Source organism: Dysidea avara, chromosome 15 (assembly GCF_963678975.1).
Source record: "Dysidea avara chromosome 15, odDysAvar1.4, whole genome shotgun sequence".
NCBI classification, from domain to species: domain Eukaryota; kingdom Metazoa; phylum Porifera; class Demospongiae; order Dictyoceratida; family Dysideidae; genus Dysidea; species Dysidea avara.
Window position 1 is genome coordinate 2,200,506 of NC_089286.1, and position 19,143 is coordinate 2,219,648.

The 19,143-nt window shown below is 38.2% G+C and overlaps 1 protein-coding gene and 1 long non-coding RNA gene across 2 annotated transcripts; both read left to right on the forward strand.

Moving 5' to 3' along the window:
• Positions 1–222: 222 nt before the first annotated feature.
• Positions 223–2,522, forward strand: LOC136245176 (uncharacterized). The gene is made up of 4 exons (XM_066036678.1): positions 223–376; positions 432–580; positions 2,278–2,331; positions 2,382–2,522. The coding sequence occupies exons 1-4, from the start codon at positions 277–279 to the stop codon at positions 2,520–2,522; spliced, it is 444 nt and encodes a 147-aa protein (XP_065892750.1). The 5' UTR covers positions 223–276.
• Positions 2,523–4,360: 1,838 nt separating this feature from the next.
• On the forward strand, positions 4,361–7,073 carry LOC136245644 (uncharacterized). The gene is made up of 3 exons (XR_010696034.1): positions 4,361–4,483; positions 6,811–6,835; positions 6,890–7,073. It is a non-coding gene; the product is annotated as an uncharacterized lncRNA (long non-coding RNA).
• Positions 7,074–19,143: the final 12,070 nt, after the last annotated feature.

Consider the following 19,143-nt stretch of genomic DNA (forward strand, 5'->3'; position numbering starts at 1 on the left):
AATGGGCCAATCTGTGTCGGTAAAACTCCCTCCATGACAAACAACAAAAACTGCAGCACGAACAACGATAGGATACTGCCTCCTCCATCAAATTAAGAGATGTATAACATCTCGAAATAGTTAAAACATGGAACAGTTAAAAAAAAACGATATAGTTTACAAAAATTTACCGCCATTAAAAAGCGCGCTAAAGCACGTTGTTTCGTTGTGGTTTGTCACAAATCGTTATATCCCCCGATACCCCTTGCTACGAACACTCGCAGGTCTTGTGTCGATATGGAAGGCTCCAGTTTAAGCGAAGACATGACGGTGACTGATGTAGTGAGTTGGCTGAGCTGTCAAGGTTTTAAGGACGACATTCAGCAATGTTTTGAAGGTACTATGGCACTGGGATGCCTGCGTATGTTCTGCTATGTGTTGTAACGTTGTAGCTCAAGAAATAGATGGAGAAGCCTTGTTTGGAGCGGTTGGTTGTCAAGTTGGCCTGGACTGTTTGAAGGATATTCTACCAAAGTTTGGGCAACCAATTAAAGTGTATAGGGCAATCAAGGCTGAGATGGAGAAGACAAATTTACAACAGGTTTGTAAAAGAAATCCATTTGAAGGGAAATTTGTTTTGACCCATGGCCACTTTTGTGCAGCTTGCTAAGTCCACTCGGTTTCCTGTGCGCTGCTCACATCTGTTTACTACCAGCATTAAAATTTCATTTCATTCCATTTTCTATATTACGTTACTTCCTGGAATTTTAGTATACTGCACAGGCCCAGAAAAAAAAATCTTGTCAGAGTGTCTGATTACATATCAGTGTGCTATTTAATCAGCACGTATATGTTCACTTTTGTGTTATTCTCACAGCTTAAAGATGGTGCAAGCTTAAGTTTGTGATTATGTAGTTTTCTATGGTTGTGCATGCCCATGTAAATGTTGGCTTGAAAAGCTGCCGGTCATGGAATGGAATGGGCTGCATGAAACATTCTGGGAGCAAGTCAGTTAACAGAATTCATGGCCATCAGAGGTATTATAAAAATTTTCTTTTGTACAGCCACAATAATCCCCATGGTGTGGGACTCCAGAAAACACGGAATTATGGAACAGCGGAATAAATGAAACTAATTTTAAACAAAAAAATCTAATATAACTATATGTTTATACAGTGCTCACCTTGTAGCAACTCCATTGAGAACGCAATTGCAATGGTGGAACACTAAGGAAGCAAGCTTTAAATAGAATGTACACTGGACTATCCACTCTAGAACAATCTAACTAAGCAAAACTATTTTCTAATGCACTTCACTACATAATTGTTACAAAACTACGAGTTCTTTCTACTATACTTGCTTACAATAGAGTGGGCTTTAAAAAGAGCAGAGCGCTATCTAAAATCTACATCCCCTAGTACAGCATGATTCTAATGGCTTTGGGCACTCACAAGTGGCAGGTTGTACATGCAAGTATGGCAGAAAGAACTTGTAGTTTTGTAGTGATTGTGTAGTAAAGTGTATTAGACAGTAGTTTAGCTTAGTTAGATTGTTCCAGAGTGGTTAGTTTTGTGCACATTCTATTAAAAGCTCGCCACCTTGGATTCAACCATCACGATTGGGTATTTGAAAGAGTTGCTACAAAGTGAGCAGTATAATACCTATCTATAAAAGCAAGAGTTAATAATAGTGGAGAAGGGTTAGAATAAAAAATATGTATTCTGTGTTTTCTGGAGTTTCCAACGGTGTCCACCATAGCAAACCATAATGTAATTACAAAGGCAACACCTTACTACAGTTGTTATATGGTTTCATTACAGCAGAGGGTTGGCAATGGTAATTTGTGGTTACTCCCTTGAGTTATAAGAATGTATCCTATCTCCTAAAAACTTAGGGACTGCTATTATTGACAGGTAGCTCTTAGGTCCCTCCTTGTACACAGTGGCTGGACAATTGATACCTATCAAGTGTCTGGGAATTATTATATTCTCTGAGTCATAAGGTTATTGACCAGACTTGCAATTTGATAAAACACCATTTGACTAACATTGGCAACGAGGAAGTAGAGCAGCATCTATAGATGAAAAGCCGCATATAGACAGGCTAGTTACACAATTTTCTACCATGTGAGAATCCACTTTATTAGTGATGCATTTCATCAAGTTAATCTGTTGCTAATTACAAATTATTATGCAAATGCCAAATATTCTGATCACCAAAATTTCTGCTTATATGGTACCTTTCCTATATACGTATGTGTTATATTTTTATGTGTGTTTAAAATAAGTTTCATTATAGGATAAACGTGGAGAGTCAACAATTAGTAGTCTGCCTGGCAGCAGCAGTCGAGAGGTAAATAATCTCTTTGATATTACTTTAGCATGAGTTTTGTGCATGTGTAGACATCAATTCTGTCATGTGATAGTTCTCCTGGATCACCTACTTCTAGTGTTGCATCTCAGCACTCGAAGGTATTTTTAAGGCAGTCTGTGTTGTCTTCCATTGTGCTTTGCTACAGTCATCAATGCAGCCAGCTGCAGTAAAGGTAACTAAAGCACACAACCACCTCATTTTTGTTATGTTTAAGTTATGCTTGTTTAATAGTGGTCATATGTTCATGTATAAATGGATACTTTCTTTATGTAGGGAAGTAATAGCCTTCCTGATCCTTTTCCAATCCCAGTCTTCAGACAAACCACTGAACAGAATTTGGCCAAAAAGGATCTTTATCCTGATGATCGGCGTTACATGGTCAGGGTATTGTCAACTATGATTCTTGCCCACATATCCAAAGCCAGTGTGCATGATTGTGAACAAGTGGGAAAGGCTCTTGTACAGAAATTCCCTTTCTTAAAAGAATATGTTAGTCAGTAACACTACTATTGTTTCTGATTCATTTGTTTTATCCACACAGCATTCCTGGGCACAATTCATCTCGATGCTCCGTGCAACGCTAAAAGGGTAGATTAAGGTATCTATAGATGAACTAATATGACAAATTAAGACCATGACAAATTTTAGCTGTAATTCACAGATGCATGCAGCGGTAAATCACGTGATATGTTAAGGCAGTTGATAATCACCTTCTGTCTTCATCGTGTATTTTGTCGCGCACAGCTCAGCTATATAATTAGCTAGACTAGTATACATTCTCTATATAAAAATAAATCTTATTGTTAAGAAGTGAAACTTCTTCATGATCACGGTATAGTTCGTCCTTTACATTAATCTTCAATTCTTCGTCCCAAATCTGACAGAAAAATCTAAATGACTGTCATTGGCCACTTCCAAAGGAAGGAACTTCTTTATGTCCTCCAAATTGTAACCATTACTCATAGGTATTTCCATAGAAGTCGTTAATTGATTCTCAAAATGTACCAGTAGAGTGCAGAGCTTCGGATGTTTCAACTCGTACAACTTTTGCAGCCAGTTATCATGTTGTGCACCCAAAGTATGCAAGTCTAAGGCAGCATTAAGGTCATAGGAGAATGATTCCATCACCATGTGTCCTTTTAGCTATTTAACGCGAAGCTATGGAGGTTTTGCAAGGGGAGTTCACGTCTCACGTGCGCATTGAATTAATACGGTAAAATTCCTATATGGTCCACAATACATTGCACAGCTCGCGAGCCACGATATTAATTCCGTTATATAAGGCCTCTTTTTACAATGGTAGTTTGTACCTGTTAAACACATGTCTGCACTAGAACTCTTTGTTTAGTGCTAAGATTGCTGTAGACTCGGCCTCCACTAGCTCTTTATCCACTTATTAGCTACACGAAAAATTCCAACAATTGTCCGAATATGAATTTTTATTATGAATGCGTATACACGTGAGTCGGGAACGTCTCCTGCAAATCCTCTATAGCTATAGTTACACTCGATCCACAAGTATGTTGACAGTTGATGAATTCTTATAATATCAGTGAAATCCATACCGGAAATGCTTATAGTAAAGGAATAAATTTTTTCTTGGGCCCACTTATCACGTGATCTCCGCTACTGCATTGCGTAACCATCACAGTCGTCCTGGGAACCACACTAGCCATCCCACAACTGTTTATAGTCGAAGTCTCCTGTTTCATTGATCGCTGTTAATAAAAGATATCAGTGGTATGTTTATTAGAATTCACTCATTGTACATGTCTGCTATATGTAGTACATAAACTTAGGTATGTTTAATACTATGTCTACATGTGAAGCACGTGTTAGAATAGCTTTCCTTCTTACAAACTGATTTAGTGAAATGTATGGCATGGCCTGTTCAATGAACTCTGTTCTTGCGTTGTATCAGCTGTGCTGATTTAGCAACACAGTAATCAATGGCTATTACATATTATGTACACTGCAAGAGTGCTGTATGTACCTGATGTATTATATGTGTAACATCAAGGTGCTATCTTTTACAGACCACACTCTTTCTCTAGAACATAGTTTCAGAAGTCATCTTTTACGAGATCTGGCAAAGTTGTGAAGAGATACACACTTCCATGGTTTAAGTTCGGTGAGCTGATTGTTTCTGTATTGATGTTATAAAATGTAAGTGTTCACCCTCCAGTTCCCTATTGGTAAGGTAGATAAATACAAATACACCTGCTGCTCCTTTCTTTTGCTCATCGCAGTCAAATGCACTGTACTGAAGTCAATAAGTAGTCTTCTTAAAACAGCCCCACTGCTAGGCTAATAGTAGTTGTGGCGGTAAATACACACTCAGATTTTTACCATTATGTCATTGTGCAGGATATTCTAGCCAGCTTTTAGTTCATTGTGACCACAGCACAGTTTACATTGTGTCTACACTGTTGCTATGTTCTACCCTATATGTGACTGGATTTGTGAAAAGAGTCTTCCACACATCCAATTTACCATTTTGATGATTCGTACCTTAATTTAACTAGAAAACAGCTATTGACTTCAAATGTGGTCAGTAGTGAGCACCAACATAGCTTAACGGATGGAAAATTTTGCAAGGTTATATGTCTTGAACACAAAGTTATGGTCTTCCAATTTCATAGAGTTGGATGTGTGTGTGGAAGACCCATTTTTGCAAATCTGTTTACATTATGTAGAACAGTATTCGATTGCCCCTGAAGGTTATAACATGGCAGTAAAGCTGTGTTTATTTTGCCATTTAAAAAAATTGTTACCACTGAGTGCAATCCGTACAAGAATTACCAGCCAGGTACTGATTAACCTCAGGGGTACAGGTGTAGGATAATGCATACGATTTGGTTGATGATTATGTTATTCTAAACTACGTAATGTACAAAACTCCTTGCTTCACTGTTTACAAGAATGCAGTGAACAATAACACCTAACAATGAGATGAGCATTTTTTTACACTATTACTGTGATATTTCTGGGACATTGAAACAATTTCTACAGAAATGAATTACCGTTTCTGAGAATAAACTTACAATGGAATTTAAAGCAGTTAAACGGAGTTAACACGCAAACCCAAGCATATCTGGGGCACAACTGGCACAGAAATCAGGAGCACGTGGGCCCAGTGGTTTAATCTTAAGTGTGACACTTACATTGCCTCAGCATGTTGTTGGATCAATTAAGTGTCAGTTTTTGCCCACCCATGGAAATCAAATCATACAATACCAGAACTAAGGGCTGTCCACTTTGCTCAAAATAGTAAAGTAGACCCAACTACACACGTGAGCATAATCACCAGGGTTCACGTGAGATAGTAGTATCAATGTGTCTCCAACCTACCTATCTCTACCCTTCTGCCAAACATTCTCTCACCTAGAACAGCAAACTTTGTTGTCAGGTGAGTGTAGCAACTCTTCAGGTGACGGTAACTTGGTATATTATCTTTGTAGAATGCTAAGTATAGTAATTGTGCTTTACCCAGGTGACTCTAAACTGTATTGGCCATATAAAATGTTATTTTCTGGTGTCTTAAGAATTGTATCATTTACAGTTAATTCATATTAATTTTGTAGAATTTTAACACCTGACTTTATGGCCAAATATAAAGCAACGAAAAACTCAGCATGTTGGAGACATCTATATTTCTGTGAGGTTGTCCTTCTATATGGTTTATCTGCTGGTGTATTGTCACTGTCATTAAATAAATCCATAGTCAACTGTACTAATAAGTGTCTAAGTCAGCCAGAGTATAGTTGTCATCAAGTATTTGTACTTTGTGCTTGTACGCATGAGCTATTGCGTGTGTTTTATATAGAAGCTTTCCTGCCTTGTGGATGACTAGTGGCTTCCCTTAAGTGTTTCAGCCTATAGAACCTGGTAACTGCAACGACCGGTTCTAGAATTACAGTGTATTCACACATACCGGTAGCCTCTAGTTACAGATGACAGAGCCTGTCACTAAGTGGCTTTAATTAGGATCACGTGTTGCCTTCACCACCTTGTGCATAGCCTCACTGCATATTCCAATACCTATAATGTAGCCGCTAATACCAATGACTAACTTGTTTATTAGAGTATGTCAAGGTTTAATAATTTATAGTTACTTTTGAGTTGATACACCTGTACTAGAGTCTCATTGCCAGCGTGTATCATTTCCACCAGTAATGTACTGTTGGCAATGGCACTGTTTCACGCATGCCCTATTGGTAGGTTGTCATGTTGGTGTACACACTTGGTTGTATGTGATCTGATGTGCCACCTATGTTTAAGTAACCTGCTAATTTTAAGTTGCGTGGTTTTCTTTGGAGATACTTTTAGAGTACCCCATAGTTTGTACCATCTACCCAACCTGGGCACTATGGATACGGGAACATGATTGTGTGATAGTACTTGTGAGAACTATAATTGTACAAATATATATTGTATATTATTTCTTTTATGATGAAGAAAGTGTGACCAGTTCAATAACAAGGTAATTGCTATTATTTGAAAATATGTATTATATTAGTTTTTAATACTTCAACAGGTGAAAGGAACATAATCACTGCTGGCAACTAACACTTAGATGGACTAAATGGTCGCATACACATGCATGTATGTGCACTCTCAGATGCACCATACACATTCACGCCACACCTTCACACCCACACATGCACCCCCACCCCCCTACACACACACACCTTTTCACATTCTAACAGCTAATGTGCTAAAAATTGAACCAATAACAATGTTATGAGAATTGCATGTCAAAGTAACAGTGGTGTAAACTTTAATGTATTTGTACATTAGGAGTGTTCTTGAAAACATTACTTTGTAAATTGTGGGGTTTCCTTGACTTAAACTTTTTCATAGATAGTTCACTTTACTTAGTTGATTTACTCATTTAATTTGGATCTAAAATTGGTTCTAAACAGGAGTTAATCCGCTTTTCCTATTAGCATGGTTTTATGTAAAAAAATAGGAAAATTATACCCAGGAAAATTGTTTCTTGAAGAAAATTGACTAAATTGAACAGATTCCAAATTTTCTATTTAATTTTCTATTTATTTTCTATTTTCAAATGAATCTTAATTTTACTTTACCCACTTTACTTAGCTTAGGTGGACGACCTTGAGGAACGGGTTTTTGGCCTCTTGGTATTCCCTTCCTACGTCTGGAGGTAGCAGTTGTTTGGACTGGTATCAGCACTCCTTGGTGCCTTCTCTGCAAACCAGCTGTATTGCATTTAAGTTATAATTACAAAAAAACATACTGTATAGCTAGTGTGACTGACCTTCCATGCCAAATGTGTGGAGAGCACTAGTAATTGAAGGAGTTGAGATTGTTTTTCCCTGCAAGGATCAGTAACTCTTGAGGAACTTGGCAACGCCACTAATGTAGTTGGGATCAGTTTCTTTAAGACGTTCACTCATGTCATCAAATACAGCTTGCAGTCCGAAACTAAGTTCATTAGTCCCACTATTATCTACATTCTCCTTCTCGAATGAGGACAATGCATCCTCATCAACATCACAAGGTTCATCCACAGTCGTGCAATAATCTGGCTGGTCTAATGAGTAAATTGTACATTCTTGTAAATTACTAGCCTGTTGTTGCTGCATCTTGTTCTCGTGGATACTAGCAAAGAAGGACACATCTGGTGTGTTACTTTCTCCCAAGGCAATTACAGCAAATAAGCGTCTACCCTCTGAGGAATACTCAGGAACAAAGGTTACTGATGGAATTTTCAGTTCTTGAAGCACAAACGCTTGATATTTGCATGGACTACCACATATACCAACTGGGCATGAACACATACCTAATTCTACATTAATGTAGTAGTTCCTTGTGCAGTCATTCACATACTCAAATTTGTACACTGTATCACTCACTCTTTCCAATATAGCAGGTTCTTTGACTTTTTCAATTTCTTCAGAAGGTAATTTCAGATGAGGACTTGGACGATTATGAGCAATATCAAGCAGTCTCTTTTCAAAGTACAGTTCTAAAGTTGTGGACAAAAACTGAAATAACTGAACTAAATTATATGCTCTTGTCCTTTCAAAAACTTGATCTTTCAGAACTCTAACACTAGCTTCAGAGTAATTGTTGGTGTGCTTACCTCGCATACACAAATAAGAACGATAAGCCATTGCCCATTCTTCTTCGTTGTCTTCCATCTCTTTCATGCGCTTCAAAATTAACATTAGGATACTTTACAATCTTGCTGGAAGGATCCTTAATTTCATTTGACAAAGTTCTTTTCAAGTCTTCTGGGGTCTCTGCGTACACAAGTTTGCGGACAAATTCCATGATCACTTTTCTGTCATCAATGTTAACTCCTTGCTTAGCTTCCCAAAGCCATTTCCACCAGCGTTGTAAATAATAAAACAGACACAAAAGCTGTCTTGCATTGGGCCATGCATTTCTTAATGCTTCATGTTGTGAAGCTAATTCGTCAGTTAAAAACAAGATGGGACCAGTGTCACTACCTTTCCCAAAAAATGCATCTGGTGGCATTATTGACTTTAACAAGTCAAGACCAACAGTAAGTGTAGATGTAGTCTCATTGGAAACTACAAACACCCCTAAGGGAACAGCTCCAGCAGCTGATCCAGTGCTAAGTATGTATGTGGGGCAACTAAAACGATCAAGGCTAGAGGTAGCATCCATGAACACCAATTCAGCAGACTGTCTGACATACTTGTGGGCACGACACATTATGGGACTACAAATTGCCAGTATTAGTGGTCTTCCCTCATCTGAATCACTTTTACCAATAAACCGCTGCACAGCTGCTCTTCCACCATCACCATGAGCTTTATTATATGCTGCAATTTCTTCTAGATGGTCAAACATATCTGCCCCATTGTCACTGCCATGCTGCTGAAATCTCCACGCTTGGAATAAGCGTGAAACATCTCGAACATTAGGGTTCATAGATCTATCGGCTAAAAGCCTCTCCACAAGAGCAATGCCACCAGACAATTGCAAATGAAGTTGCAATTAAGTATGTGCTCATGTCTTGCGGATACAGCAGAATGCCCATATGTAAAGTACTTGTAAAAGTTGGCTTTTGTTTCCTCTGAAATGTCACGAAAGCTTAAAGCATGGGCAGAGTTAATTAAATGGTTGTGATTATAAGTGATTTCAACTTCACATAGATAGTCTGCTGAGGGCACCTTTTGTGAATTCCTTTGCCTGTTACAGTACACACGTACTGTTAGTCTACTTGGACATTCTGTTTTCTTTTGTCGTAAAGACAGCTCTCCCTTTTTTGGTACTTGTCCAGGAGGAAAATATTTGTGATAATGCTGGCAGTGTCTAACAGTTTTGAAGAGGACTAGACTCCCTGTTGTCTTAGAGCCTTTCAAAATTCAATAAGTGGTTTGAGATTTCTGCTCAAAATCAGTTATCCATTTGCATGCTGCCTTTTCAGATTCTAATTTTATGAAGAACTTGGCTTTGAAGAATTCTGCAGGGGCCCCTATAAAGCCACCTTTGGGCATGTCTTCATAGGTCTCTAGAAGATATGAATAATCACTAGGAAGCAATGATTGCAAATTTGGTGGAAAGTTTAAACCTTTGATGTCAGCCCGCCCATGGTACAGAAGTTGATGTTGTACTGGCTGGCTGAGATAAACAGTTATTTCGTATGGATGATTTGCTGGTATTGACAATTGGGGTGTTACACACTGTACTTGATGACAAATTTAAACTGGCTGATTTATACAGACAGTTGTAATCTGCTACAATTGATGATCTGTTGGTACAGACCGTGAATTTGTTCAATGACGGTGACAAAACACAAGTGGATACACCATCCTTATAGTTGGTCATAGGTGAAGATGTACTTTGTTCAGAAGACTGTACAACCTTTGGCTGTTTTACAGTTAACTTTGTTTCCATTAAGTCAGGTGTTAAACTTATGCACAATAATTATAGCTATAAATGGTATAATTTTGAAAACACCCACAAATAACCTTTTACGTGGCCAATAGAGTTTAGTCAGTTAGCTCCTTTTCCATTTCTCGCCAAATCATGGGTATGTCACCATACCACAAATTACTATTGTGTGAAAATTACAAATACTTAGTACATACCTGGGTAAAGCACAATTCTTGGTTAAATGTCAAACACTTTGCTTACTACAAAGATAGATTTATCAAGTTACCATCACCTAAAGTGTTGCTACACTCACCTGACAACAAAATACACCCCAATCAACATCACTTTTCTGAACTGGAATATTCTGTGAAAAGTTCTTTATTGAGATATATATATTTTGGCACATTGTCATAATTACCTTAAGGAATTTAACACTCCATCTATTTGAATTAAATGGAAACCCCTTCCTTTCCAAAAACTCTCTGTAAAATTAAGCAGGTGATCTATGCATTACATATTCACTACATACATGATCAGTGAAACGTACGAGTCAAGCTTCCACAATAAGGAATCATATAGTGAAATAGTCATCTCCGTGAAGTCTACCACCTACATAATTAAATTTGAATTTTACCGTATGTACATATTATAATGGTACAATCATAGATTTATGTACGTACTGTACAATCCTTACAATTAAACTCCAATGTACTTTGTTAGCGTTGACAGGTATAAGCCACAGATTAGCTGACAGTAACATGTCAAACAGATAATGTCATTTGGTTATTTTTCAAGATAGTGGCATGCATTATGAGGTTACTACAGAGAAACAAATAACCATGAATTCATTAAAAGAAGCTAGTGATTGTCATTATTAGGTCACCAAATAGGACATTGAAGCCATACGCATTATAAGAGAACCAATCTTCATAATTGATGGCCAACAAGAAGTGTTATAGAACCTTAACAAGCATATTAAGTAGGCTAACTAATTAAGAAATACTGGCTGTTTCTTGTAAACAAAGCCTCTTTGACTAAGTATCGGTATCAGCCAGGTAAGGGCACATTTCCTTCTGGAATGTATTGTTATTGGATCGGTTGGTAAAAAGTAGATTAGGGAGCAGAAGGACGCCGGTATCGCCTTTGTGCGGAATGACTCGGATGACAGTAAGTATAAATCAGCTACAGAGTATATAGGACTGTCACATATAAAATATAGCTAGACAGATATTTGTATATATGCCTTTTTGCAGTTACATAGTGACTGGATTTTAGTCTTAATGTCACATTTGAATTCAAATTTATTCCAGCCAAAATGTGGAACTTAAGCTTCCAATCAACTTAACAATGAGTAGAATTTGTAGATAGCAGCTTGAATTACTGTGAAAATTTTCAACAGGTGTATAACCTTCATAATGATGACACAATGAATGGCATATATATTTCAAATGTGACATTAGAACTGATTTTCCAAAATCCGGTCACATATATTTATTGGCTGAAAAATTATCTTGCTATATAGTGGTTGTCTCTAAGCGGAACAAAGCTGTTGGGTATAAATCAAACATCTTTTAGCAATCCATCTGCAGATCTGTGTATTGGCTGTTGGAGGATTGACCAGTGATCTGAAATTAAGATATGAACTATCAACAATGCATGCATACTGCATATCCTTAAAAGATCATATATACGTCATCTATAGCTAACATGCCATACAGCACACAGTATAAATAATCTTAAGACATCACTTACTTTTCACTATAGACTCAATAGGCTCTTCAATTGGAATGGCTATGACATTGCCCAACATTTTATTTTCACAGCAACAGGTTTCTTCGTCCTCATTACATTTGGAGCAAATTTTTTTATTTGTGTAGTCTTCTCCTTTGAACTTCAAAAATAACTTTTTGAGTAGATATGTACTTCCTGGAAGACTGTTGGGTGTAATACATAGTAGGGTGTAATACATAGTAAGTTCAAAAGCTTCAAAAGATCATCCATAGCTTTATACGACAGATGATTACAAATACAAAACTTCATTATAGCTAATATAGCAGTACAAAGTGTTATGCTGCTGCCATCATGGAAAGGTTTATTCATGAAACGAAGTTCCGAAGGTATTCCGCTTTCATCCTCACTTTCACTAGAGCTTTGCTGTTCTTCTTCCTCTTCTTCTTCAAAATGTGATGACACCTCTTGCGACCATTCATCATTTGATTCTAGGCTGCCCGCAGACCAGCCTAATTCTGAAATTTCTGGATATGACACTGTCGCAATTGGGTGATTCTAGTGCTGGCTCGTTTTCATCAGGTATGTTGATTGTGGGTGTACTGCTATCCATTGATGAGGTTTCCATGGAATCATCATTGTCACCTACACACGCATGCATACATGAAAAGGATCATGTTACCCATTAATGCATACAGTAATTAGTCATATTAAAAATATATAGCTTTGTAGTGCAACAACAATGGGTATATATAATCACAGTATTGATGAATGATTACTTACTTTGAAATTACACTGAAGGCATGCTAGCAACCTGTGCTAGAACCAAGTAAAAAAGATGAATCACTAGGCATGCATCACTAGCATGATGAATGGTATAGCTACTATATGTAAATAAGAACACTTGTTGTGCATAATGCCGGGTCTGCAATTTGTGGTTGCCTGATAGTCTGTAGCTAGCTAGCTATACAACAAACTTACTGCTTGTATCACTTTGTTCTTGTATCTCTCTAGCACGCCGCTTTTTCCACCTGTATTCCGTGGTTCTAGGTATCCTTATACTCTCGTCTTGATAATAGCGTCTGTAACGCTTTTTACCTGAAGGTCGTGATGAGTCCGCCATGCCGCTGGATTGTGGGAAAGTTACTGAGAAACTGAATTCAGCTATAGCTATACAGGCCTCGGATATGTACCGACAGTACTATGATCAGCGAGATGATCAGTCAGCTGCAGTAGCGATCAAGGGGATCGAGTAGAGGTCGTAATGAGCGGGTCAGTAAGTCACAGTTAGCAAAATCACACTGGATAACAACGTAAGAACGACAAACTACCTAGAACGAGTTCTGCTAGCGTCAACAATTCTTTTAGTCTCGTGGCTTCCTACCCGCAAAAAAAGAAGAAGAAAGGGGTCGGGCACAGAGGTGTGATTCCGAAGCCACTCTATTTTGTATGTAAGATTTTTGTCGCAAAAAGAAAACAAAAGATATGTTGTTTAAAAATAAATCGCAACGAAACGATATCTGATTCGTCTAGATTTCAGTGAAACGATACTATCACGATATCGATATTACCGTGGTTTCCACCAACGAGAAGTGTTTGTGACGCTCTTTAAAGGCCAGAAGATTCTTATATTGTACCTCTAACAATCATGTGATGCTACTGGAGACAAGTGCCTGGTGCTTGCAAGCCCAAAATTACTATAGAAGATCAAGATACCCTAATAGAACAGTCAACCACTCTAATATAACAGTCACCTGTAAATATCATGATAAATAGCAATATCGCGATATTTTCCTACACGATATACCGAACACTAAAATTCCAATACCGCCCAGCCCTAATTAGTAGTGTTGTGTAGTGTAGTGTAGTGTAGTGTATTGTATTAATAGTGTAGTGTAGTATTGCTAGTGTATTAGTAGTGTTGTGTAGTGTAGTGTATTGTATTAATAGTGTAGTGTAGTGTTGCTAGTGTATTAGTAGTGTTGTGTAGTGTATTAGTAGTGTTGTGTAGTGTATTAGTAGTGTTGTGTAGTGTAGTGGAGTAGTGTTGTGTTGTGTAGTGTAGTGTATTAGTAATGTTGTGTAGTGTAGTGGAGTAGTGTTGTGTTGTGTAGTGTAGTGTATTAGTAATGTTGTGTAGTGTAGTGGAGTAGTGTTGTGTAGTGTAGTGGAGTAGTGTTGTGTAGTGTAGTGGAGTAGTGTTGTGTAGTGTAGTGTATTAGTAGTGTTGTGTAGTGTAGTGGAGTAGTGTTGTGTTGTGTAGTGTAGTGTATTAGTAGTGTTGTATAGTGTAGTGGTGTTGTGTAGTGTAGTAGTAGTGTTGTGTAGTGTAGTGTAGTGTATTAGTAGTGTTGTGTAGTGTAGTGTAGTGTATTAGTAGTGTAGTGTATTGTATTAGTAGTGTAGTGTATTGTATTAGTAGTGAAGTGTTGTGTAGTGTAGTGTAGTGTAGTGTAGTGTATTAGTAGTGTAGTGTAGTGTACTGTAGTGTAGTGTAGTGTAGTGTATTAGTAGTGTAGTGTAGTGTAGTGTATTAGTAGTGTAGTGTAGTGTAGTGTAGTGTAGTGTAGTGTATTGATTGCTATACTGTTATTATGTTCACATGTTTCACACACAGTTATCGTCGATGGAGTGACCCGGATAGTTGGGTTAAAAGTACCCTGGGGAGGACACCGGTGAAGGGAGATGATGTTGTGATAGAGTCATCATGGAGAATGTTAGTCCACCCCTATTAGGCAAGGTAGAGGTGCTTGGAGAAATGAAGTTTGAAGATGAGAGGGACTACACCTTCACAGCAGCCCTTGTGAGTGTGTATTGTAGCTCTCATGTAGTTATGTAGAGTGTAAGAATACCACGTTAGAGAATTATCACAAATTCATCAATGCAGCAACTGGAGCTGTAATAGTCTAGGGTAATATTGTTGCATTCTGTCTTTCAGCCTCTAACAGGATAGGATATACACATTTCGTACAGTTAAAGTATTTGTCACATGAATAACTAACTATATTGATTGTTAGAAGTATTCATCAGTTTATGCATCACATAATCTCATCAGGTGTTGGTGATCGGCCCCAACAGCATGGGAGAGGAGTCCAGTCCATTTGAACACTGTGACTATCACACTATAGTGATCTTTCGAGGATGAATGTCGGCTCTAAGGCACTTGGAATATTTGGAAATGTGAGAAGCATTAATGTTGTAACCACTTTAACATGTAATATTATCTAGGTGTCTCTGATTGGCCAGAGGCGGTCAATGGCATGGTATATGTTGTAATTATTGTGTGTGAGACTTTAATAAGAATAGAGTTATCACATGCACGCAATCATGGTAGCTTCGTATTCGATGCTGAATCTGTATCCTTGTGTTTGATGAAAAGTGAGTCGCCTAGTAACGTGGCGCGATAATACTCTACTTCTCTATCGCAAACGGTACCAGAGAAGGTGACGTTCTTCACCGTGTTACTTTTGTTTCGTAATGATTTCTTTTGTAGGTATACACGCTCGCAATGAGCGAAGACGAAGACAGAAGGAAATTAGAGAGGCTGAGAGCCGTAAGAGGAGGACATCAAGGTGTTGTCACTAAACTCTGTCGAGAAGTGGAGGTTATACTAGCTGAAGAATCATTCACTACTGATCCAGTAAAGGTATCACGCTTAACCGTAATCAATGAGCAGCTTGACACGAAGCAGAAGGCCCTTGGCAATTTGGATGGAGAAATTGTATCTGTATGCCCACTTACAGAGATTGAAACTGAGTTAACGGAGTCAGAACCACTAGAAGCTAAACTAATCTGACGAATTAGATACAACAAATGATGCAACAGGAAGACCACGTCGTCGTGCTGCAATAATTGGAGAACAGATCCGTAGAAACTTTTATTACAAATAGGACTATTTGATTTTTCTTGTAGCGAAGGTTAGGCCATTTTTTCTGTTAGCCATGTAATTTTAGTTGGTCTCCCCAAGGTCGCCAACCGCGGGGAGTGTTGTAATTATTGTGTGTGAGACTTTAAGAATAGAGTTATCACGTGCACGCAATCATGGTAGCTTCGTATTCGATGCTGAATCTGTATCCTTGTGTTTGATGATAATCGCTCGCGAAACGATCGATTCGTACCTACCCTGAGGTTGGACATAAGCTACCTTTGACGATAGTTCTGATAGTATAAGAACCCTCAGAGGAAAGATGTATATAAGGTCAGTGTTCAATTTATAGTATCTATGTAATTATACTGGAACCTGTCATAAGGTGGTTGTCCTCTTTATTGGTCAAGATGTACAGGTAATTTAGAAACTGTCCCATCATTTTATGTGGTTTACTATTACCATTACACCTTGGTGGCTAAGCTTTACAATAGATTGAGCACTCTAATAGAGAAGTCACTGTGTCTTGCCTTGTGTTCTTATGAACAAAAGTTACTGGTATGGGCAGAAGTGCATCGATTCCTATGGACAAGGGAGCATGTAACTCCGTAAACAGTGAAATTCAAACATGGCCGCCATGTACTATATAAAGTAACTTTTAATTGACTTTATTAGGAATTAATAAGAGGGCACACGCTCAAGTGCATCATATTACTGGCATGGTGAAGCGAAGCTATGGAATCAGTGTTGAATGGTACGCCGGAATAATAGTAGCACAGCCACAGCAGGAGACCCTTTCTACCTTTTTTAGTTGCACAAAATTACTCTGGCGGATCATTTCAAGCTCTTCTTTCACTTAAACGGCATTCTGCACTGACTGACACTGCTACCTTCACACGAAACGATGGAGTGGTGGCCCAGTCTGTATCCCTGTTGCACGTAAGGATGATGTAAGCTCCCTTGTCCATAGGATTCGATGTGCTCCATAGTTGTATGGCCCTTCCAGAAATTGTTTATAAAAAAATTTGTATTCAAGAGAATTTTCTGCTAACTGACTGCCTGACTGATTTGTGGTCAAGTGTAACTCGACTTTAGTTAGAACTATGAGCTTGATTTCTTCACTAATGTATGTCACTTCTTCCTGAGATGTGCCTTTTCACTAACCGCAGAAGCTACAATCCGTGTATCATGGACCTACCTTTGTCCATTTCCACTCTTATTTGTTAAATTCTCAGTTGTTCACACTTACTGTCAATAGTTAAACAGTCTTGTTTTTCTCAGGATGGTTGGATTGCCCTTGTAATGTCCTTGAGATAATTGAGTTGATTGTTGGTGTTTGCAGGCCTGCCAACCTGGAAAGTAAAAATTTTTTGAGATTTCTGTTACTTTTATTATAGTATTGCAGTGTGTAGTAAAAAAAAAACGGTAGATGCTATGCTGAGACCAAAAAAAAAAAAACTCGACTTTATAAACTTGAAATCCGTGACATTCGCGCTACAAACCGTGAGATTCTATCCAACGAAGGTTAGTGAAACCGTGAGAGTTAGCAGGCTTCAAAAACCGTGAGATTTGATCTACTGCCCTTGAGCAGGGTAGTGAAACCGTGAGACTCACGGTAAACCCGTGAGAGTTGGCAGGCCTGTGTTTGGTGTATCGTACTGGCAGCAGTAGTGTCGACTCAGGCTGATATTGTCAAAAATCTTATATCAGCCACCGATATGATATGAATTAGTATATCAGTAATTATTTATTGATGTTGTATTCATGGCCAAATGAATTGGGTTAATGGTTCATTATTTTATTTGCTGTAGATTGTGTAGTAGCCCAAGAGACTGTAGAGGGTAGGATTATTTTATTTTGACCCACCAGAAGTATGGATATTCCATGCAATCATGTGTGGGTTGTAGGATTGTGTGGATACGTAGTGTAGTGTGTGTGTGTGTGCGTGTGTCCCTTGACCGTGTCGTACTCCATTATTGTTCACACAACAGGTAGGGGTAGTAGGTGCTCCAGTACGATGATCAAATTTTGCCTATGGAACAGAAAGTTATGATACCTGAGTGCATCCATGAGTGGATATCTTAGTACAGTGGTAGCTAAAGTGAGCTTTTATGCCATTATTTGTGCATATTGATTTTGAACTCATAATTCAATACAAATATTCCACGTGCACAGATTCTATGACAGTTGCATTTCCTATCTGATTAGTATTGATATCCACTTCACATGGACTCATAACTTTTTGCAAATGCACCAGATAACCCTGCTTCACTTGGATGTGCTACGGCTATGCTGCATGGTTTTGGTTGGGATTAGAGTACACTCTAAACTAGTGATGCACCGATACCAGATACTCCTATTGGTATTGACATTTTTGGTAATATCGGATCGATATTGGTAATGATTCTAGTGTCCGATACCTAACAGATACTATGTATGATGTCTTTTCAAGCATTGTGAGGGAAGATATAACCATGACTTCATTTAAAGAAGTTAGTTATTATGATTATTAACAATAAGTCATGTATGCATATTATGTGATAGCTGATTGACATCCATAAAGCCATTAAGAAATAATATTAGCATTGGAAATACTAGCTCAACCTTGTAAAAAATCCTCTATGGAAAGTACTGATATCGGCCAGGTTTTGGCCACTTTCCTTCTAGAATGTAGCGGTATCGGATCAGCTGGTAAAGTGGTATTGGTGCATCACTACTCTAAACATAGTTTTAAGGTCATGGTAGACATTTTCTTGGAATTATACACATTGCATAGCAATCAAGCTTATCTTAAAGGGACAATGCGCTGTTTACGAAGCCATTCAAATTTCAATGTTTACATCCGTTTGCATCATAATGAATTGTGTAATGGGTATGCAAAATTCCATATATTATTCAAGTATGGCTGTCGAAGTTGTTGATAGCCACGTGCAAGCCCGCGAGTCGGATTCTGCGGACAGCGACAGCGAAGAGGTAAGACTCTGTACAGTATATTTCATCCTTCTGGCAGGAAGCGGATATAATCTGCCAGTGTAAATTGACCTGCCAGAGGAAAGGGAAATGCCCGTGCAAGACTGCTGGGGTCCATTGCAGTGCGATATGTGGCTGTGGCTCCAGTCGAAAACCATGTAAAAACAAGGTACAATACAACTTATTTTCTTGATCACGTTATGCCAACATCACAAGAGAACGTCTGTTGCAAATCCTGGCCTTGTATAACAACAACCGAGATGTTTGAGACTATTGTTCTCAATAGAGATGTACTATCTGTTGCAATAGTGCATCACAGCGATGTTTACAGGGATGGGAGGCAGTATGAA

Bases quoted from the DNA above. Each gene is read 5' to 3' on its own strand.
- LOC136245176 (XM_066036678.1), top strand. From the start codon at position 277: ATGGAAGGCTCCAGTTTAAGCGAAGACATGACGGTGACTGATGTAGTG. The intron at 581-2,277 runs GTTTGTAAAAGA...GTTTCATTATAG, and splicing joins AGAAGACAAATTTACAACAG to GATAAACGTGGAGAGTCAAC. The intron at 2,332-2,381 runs GTAAATAATCTC...GTGCATGTGTAG, and splicing joins CTGGCAGCAGCAGTCGAGAG to ACATCAATTCTGTCATGTGA.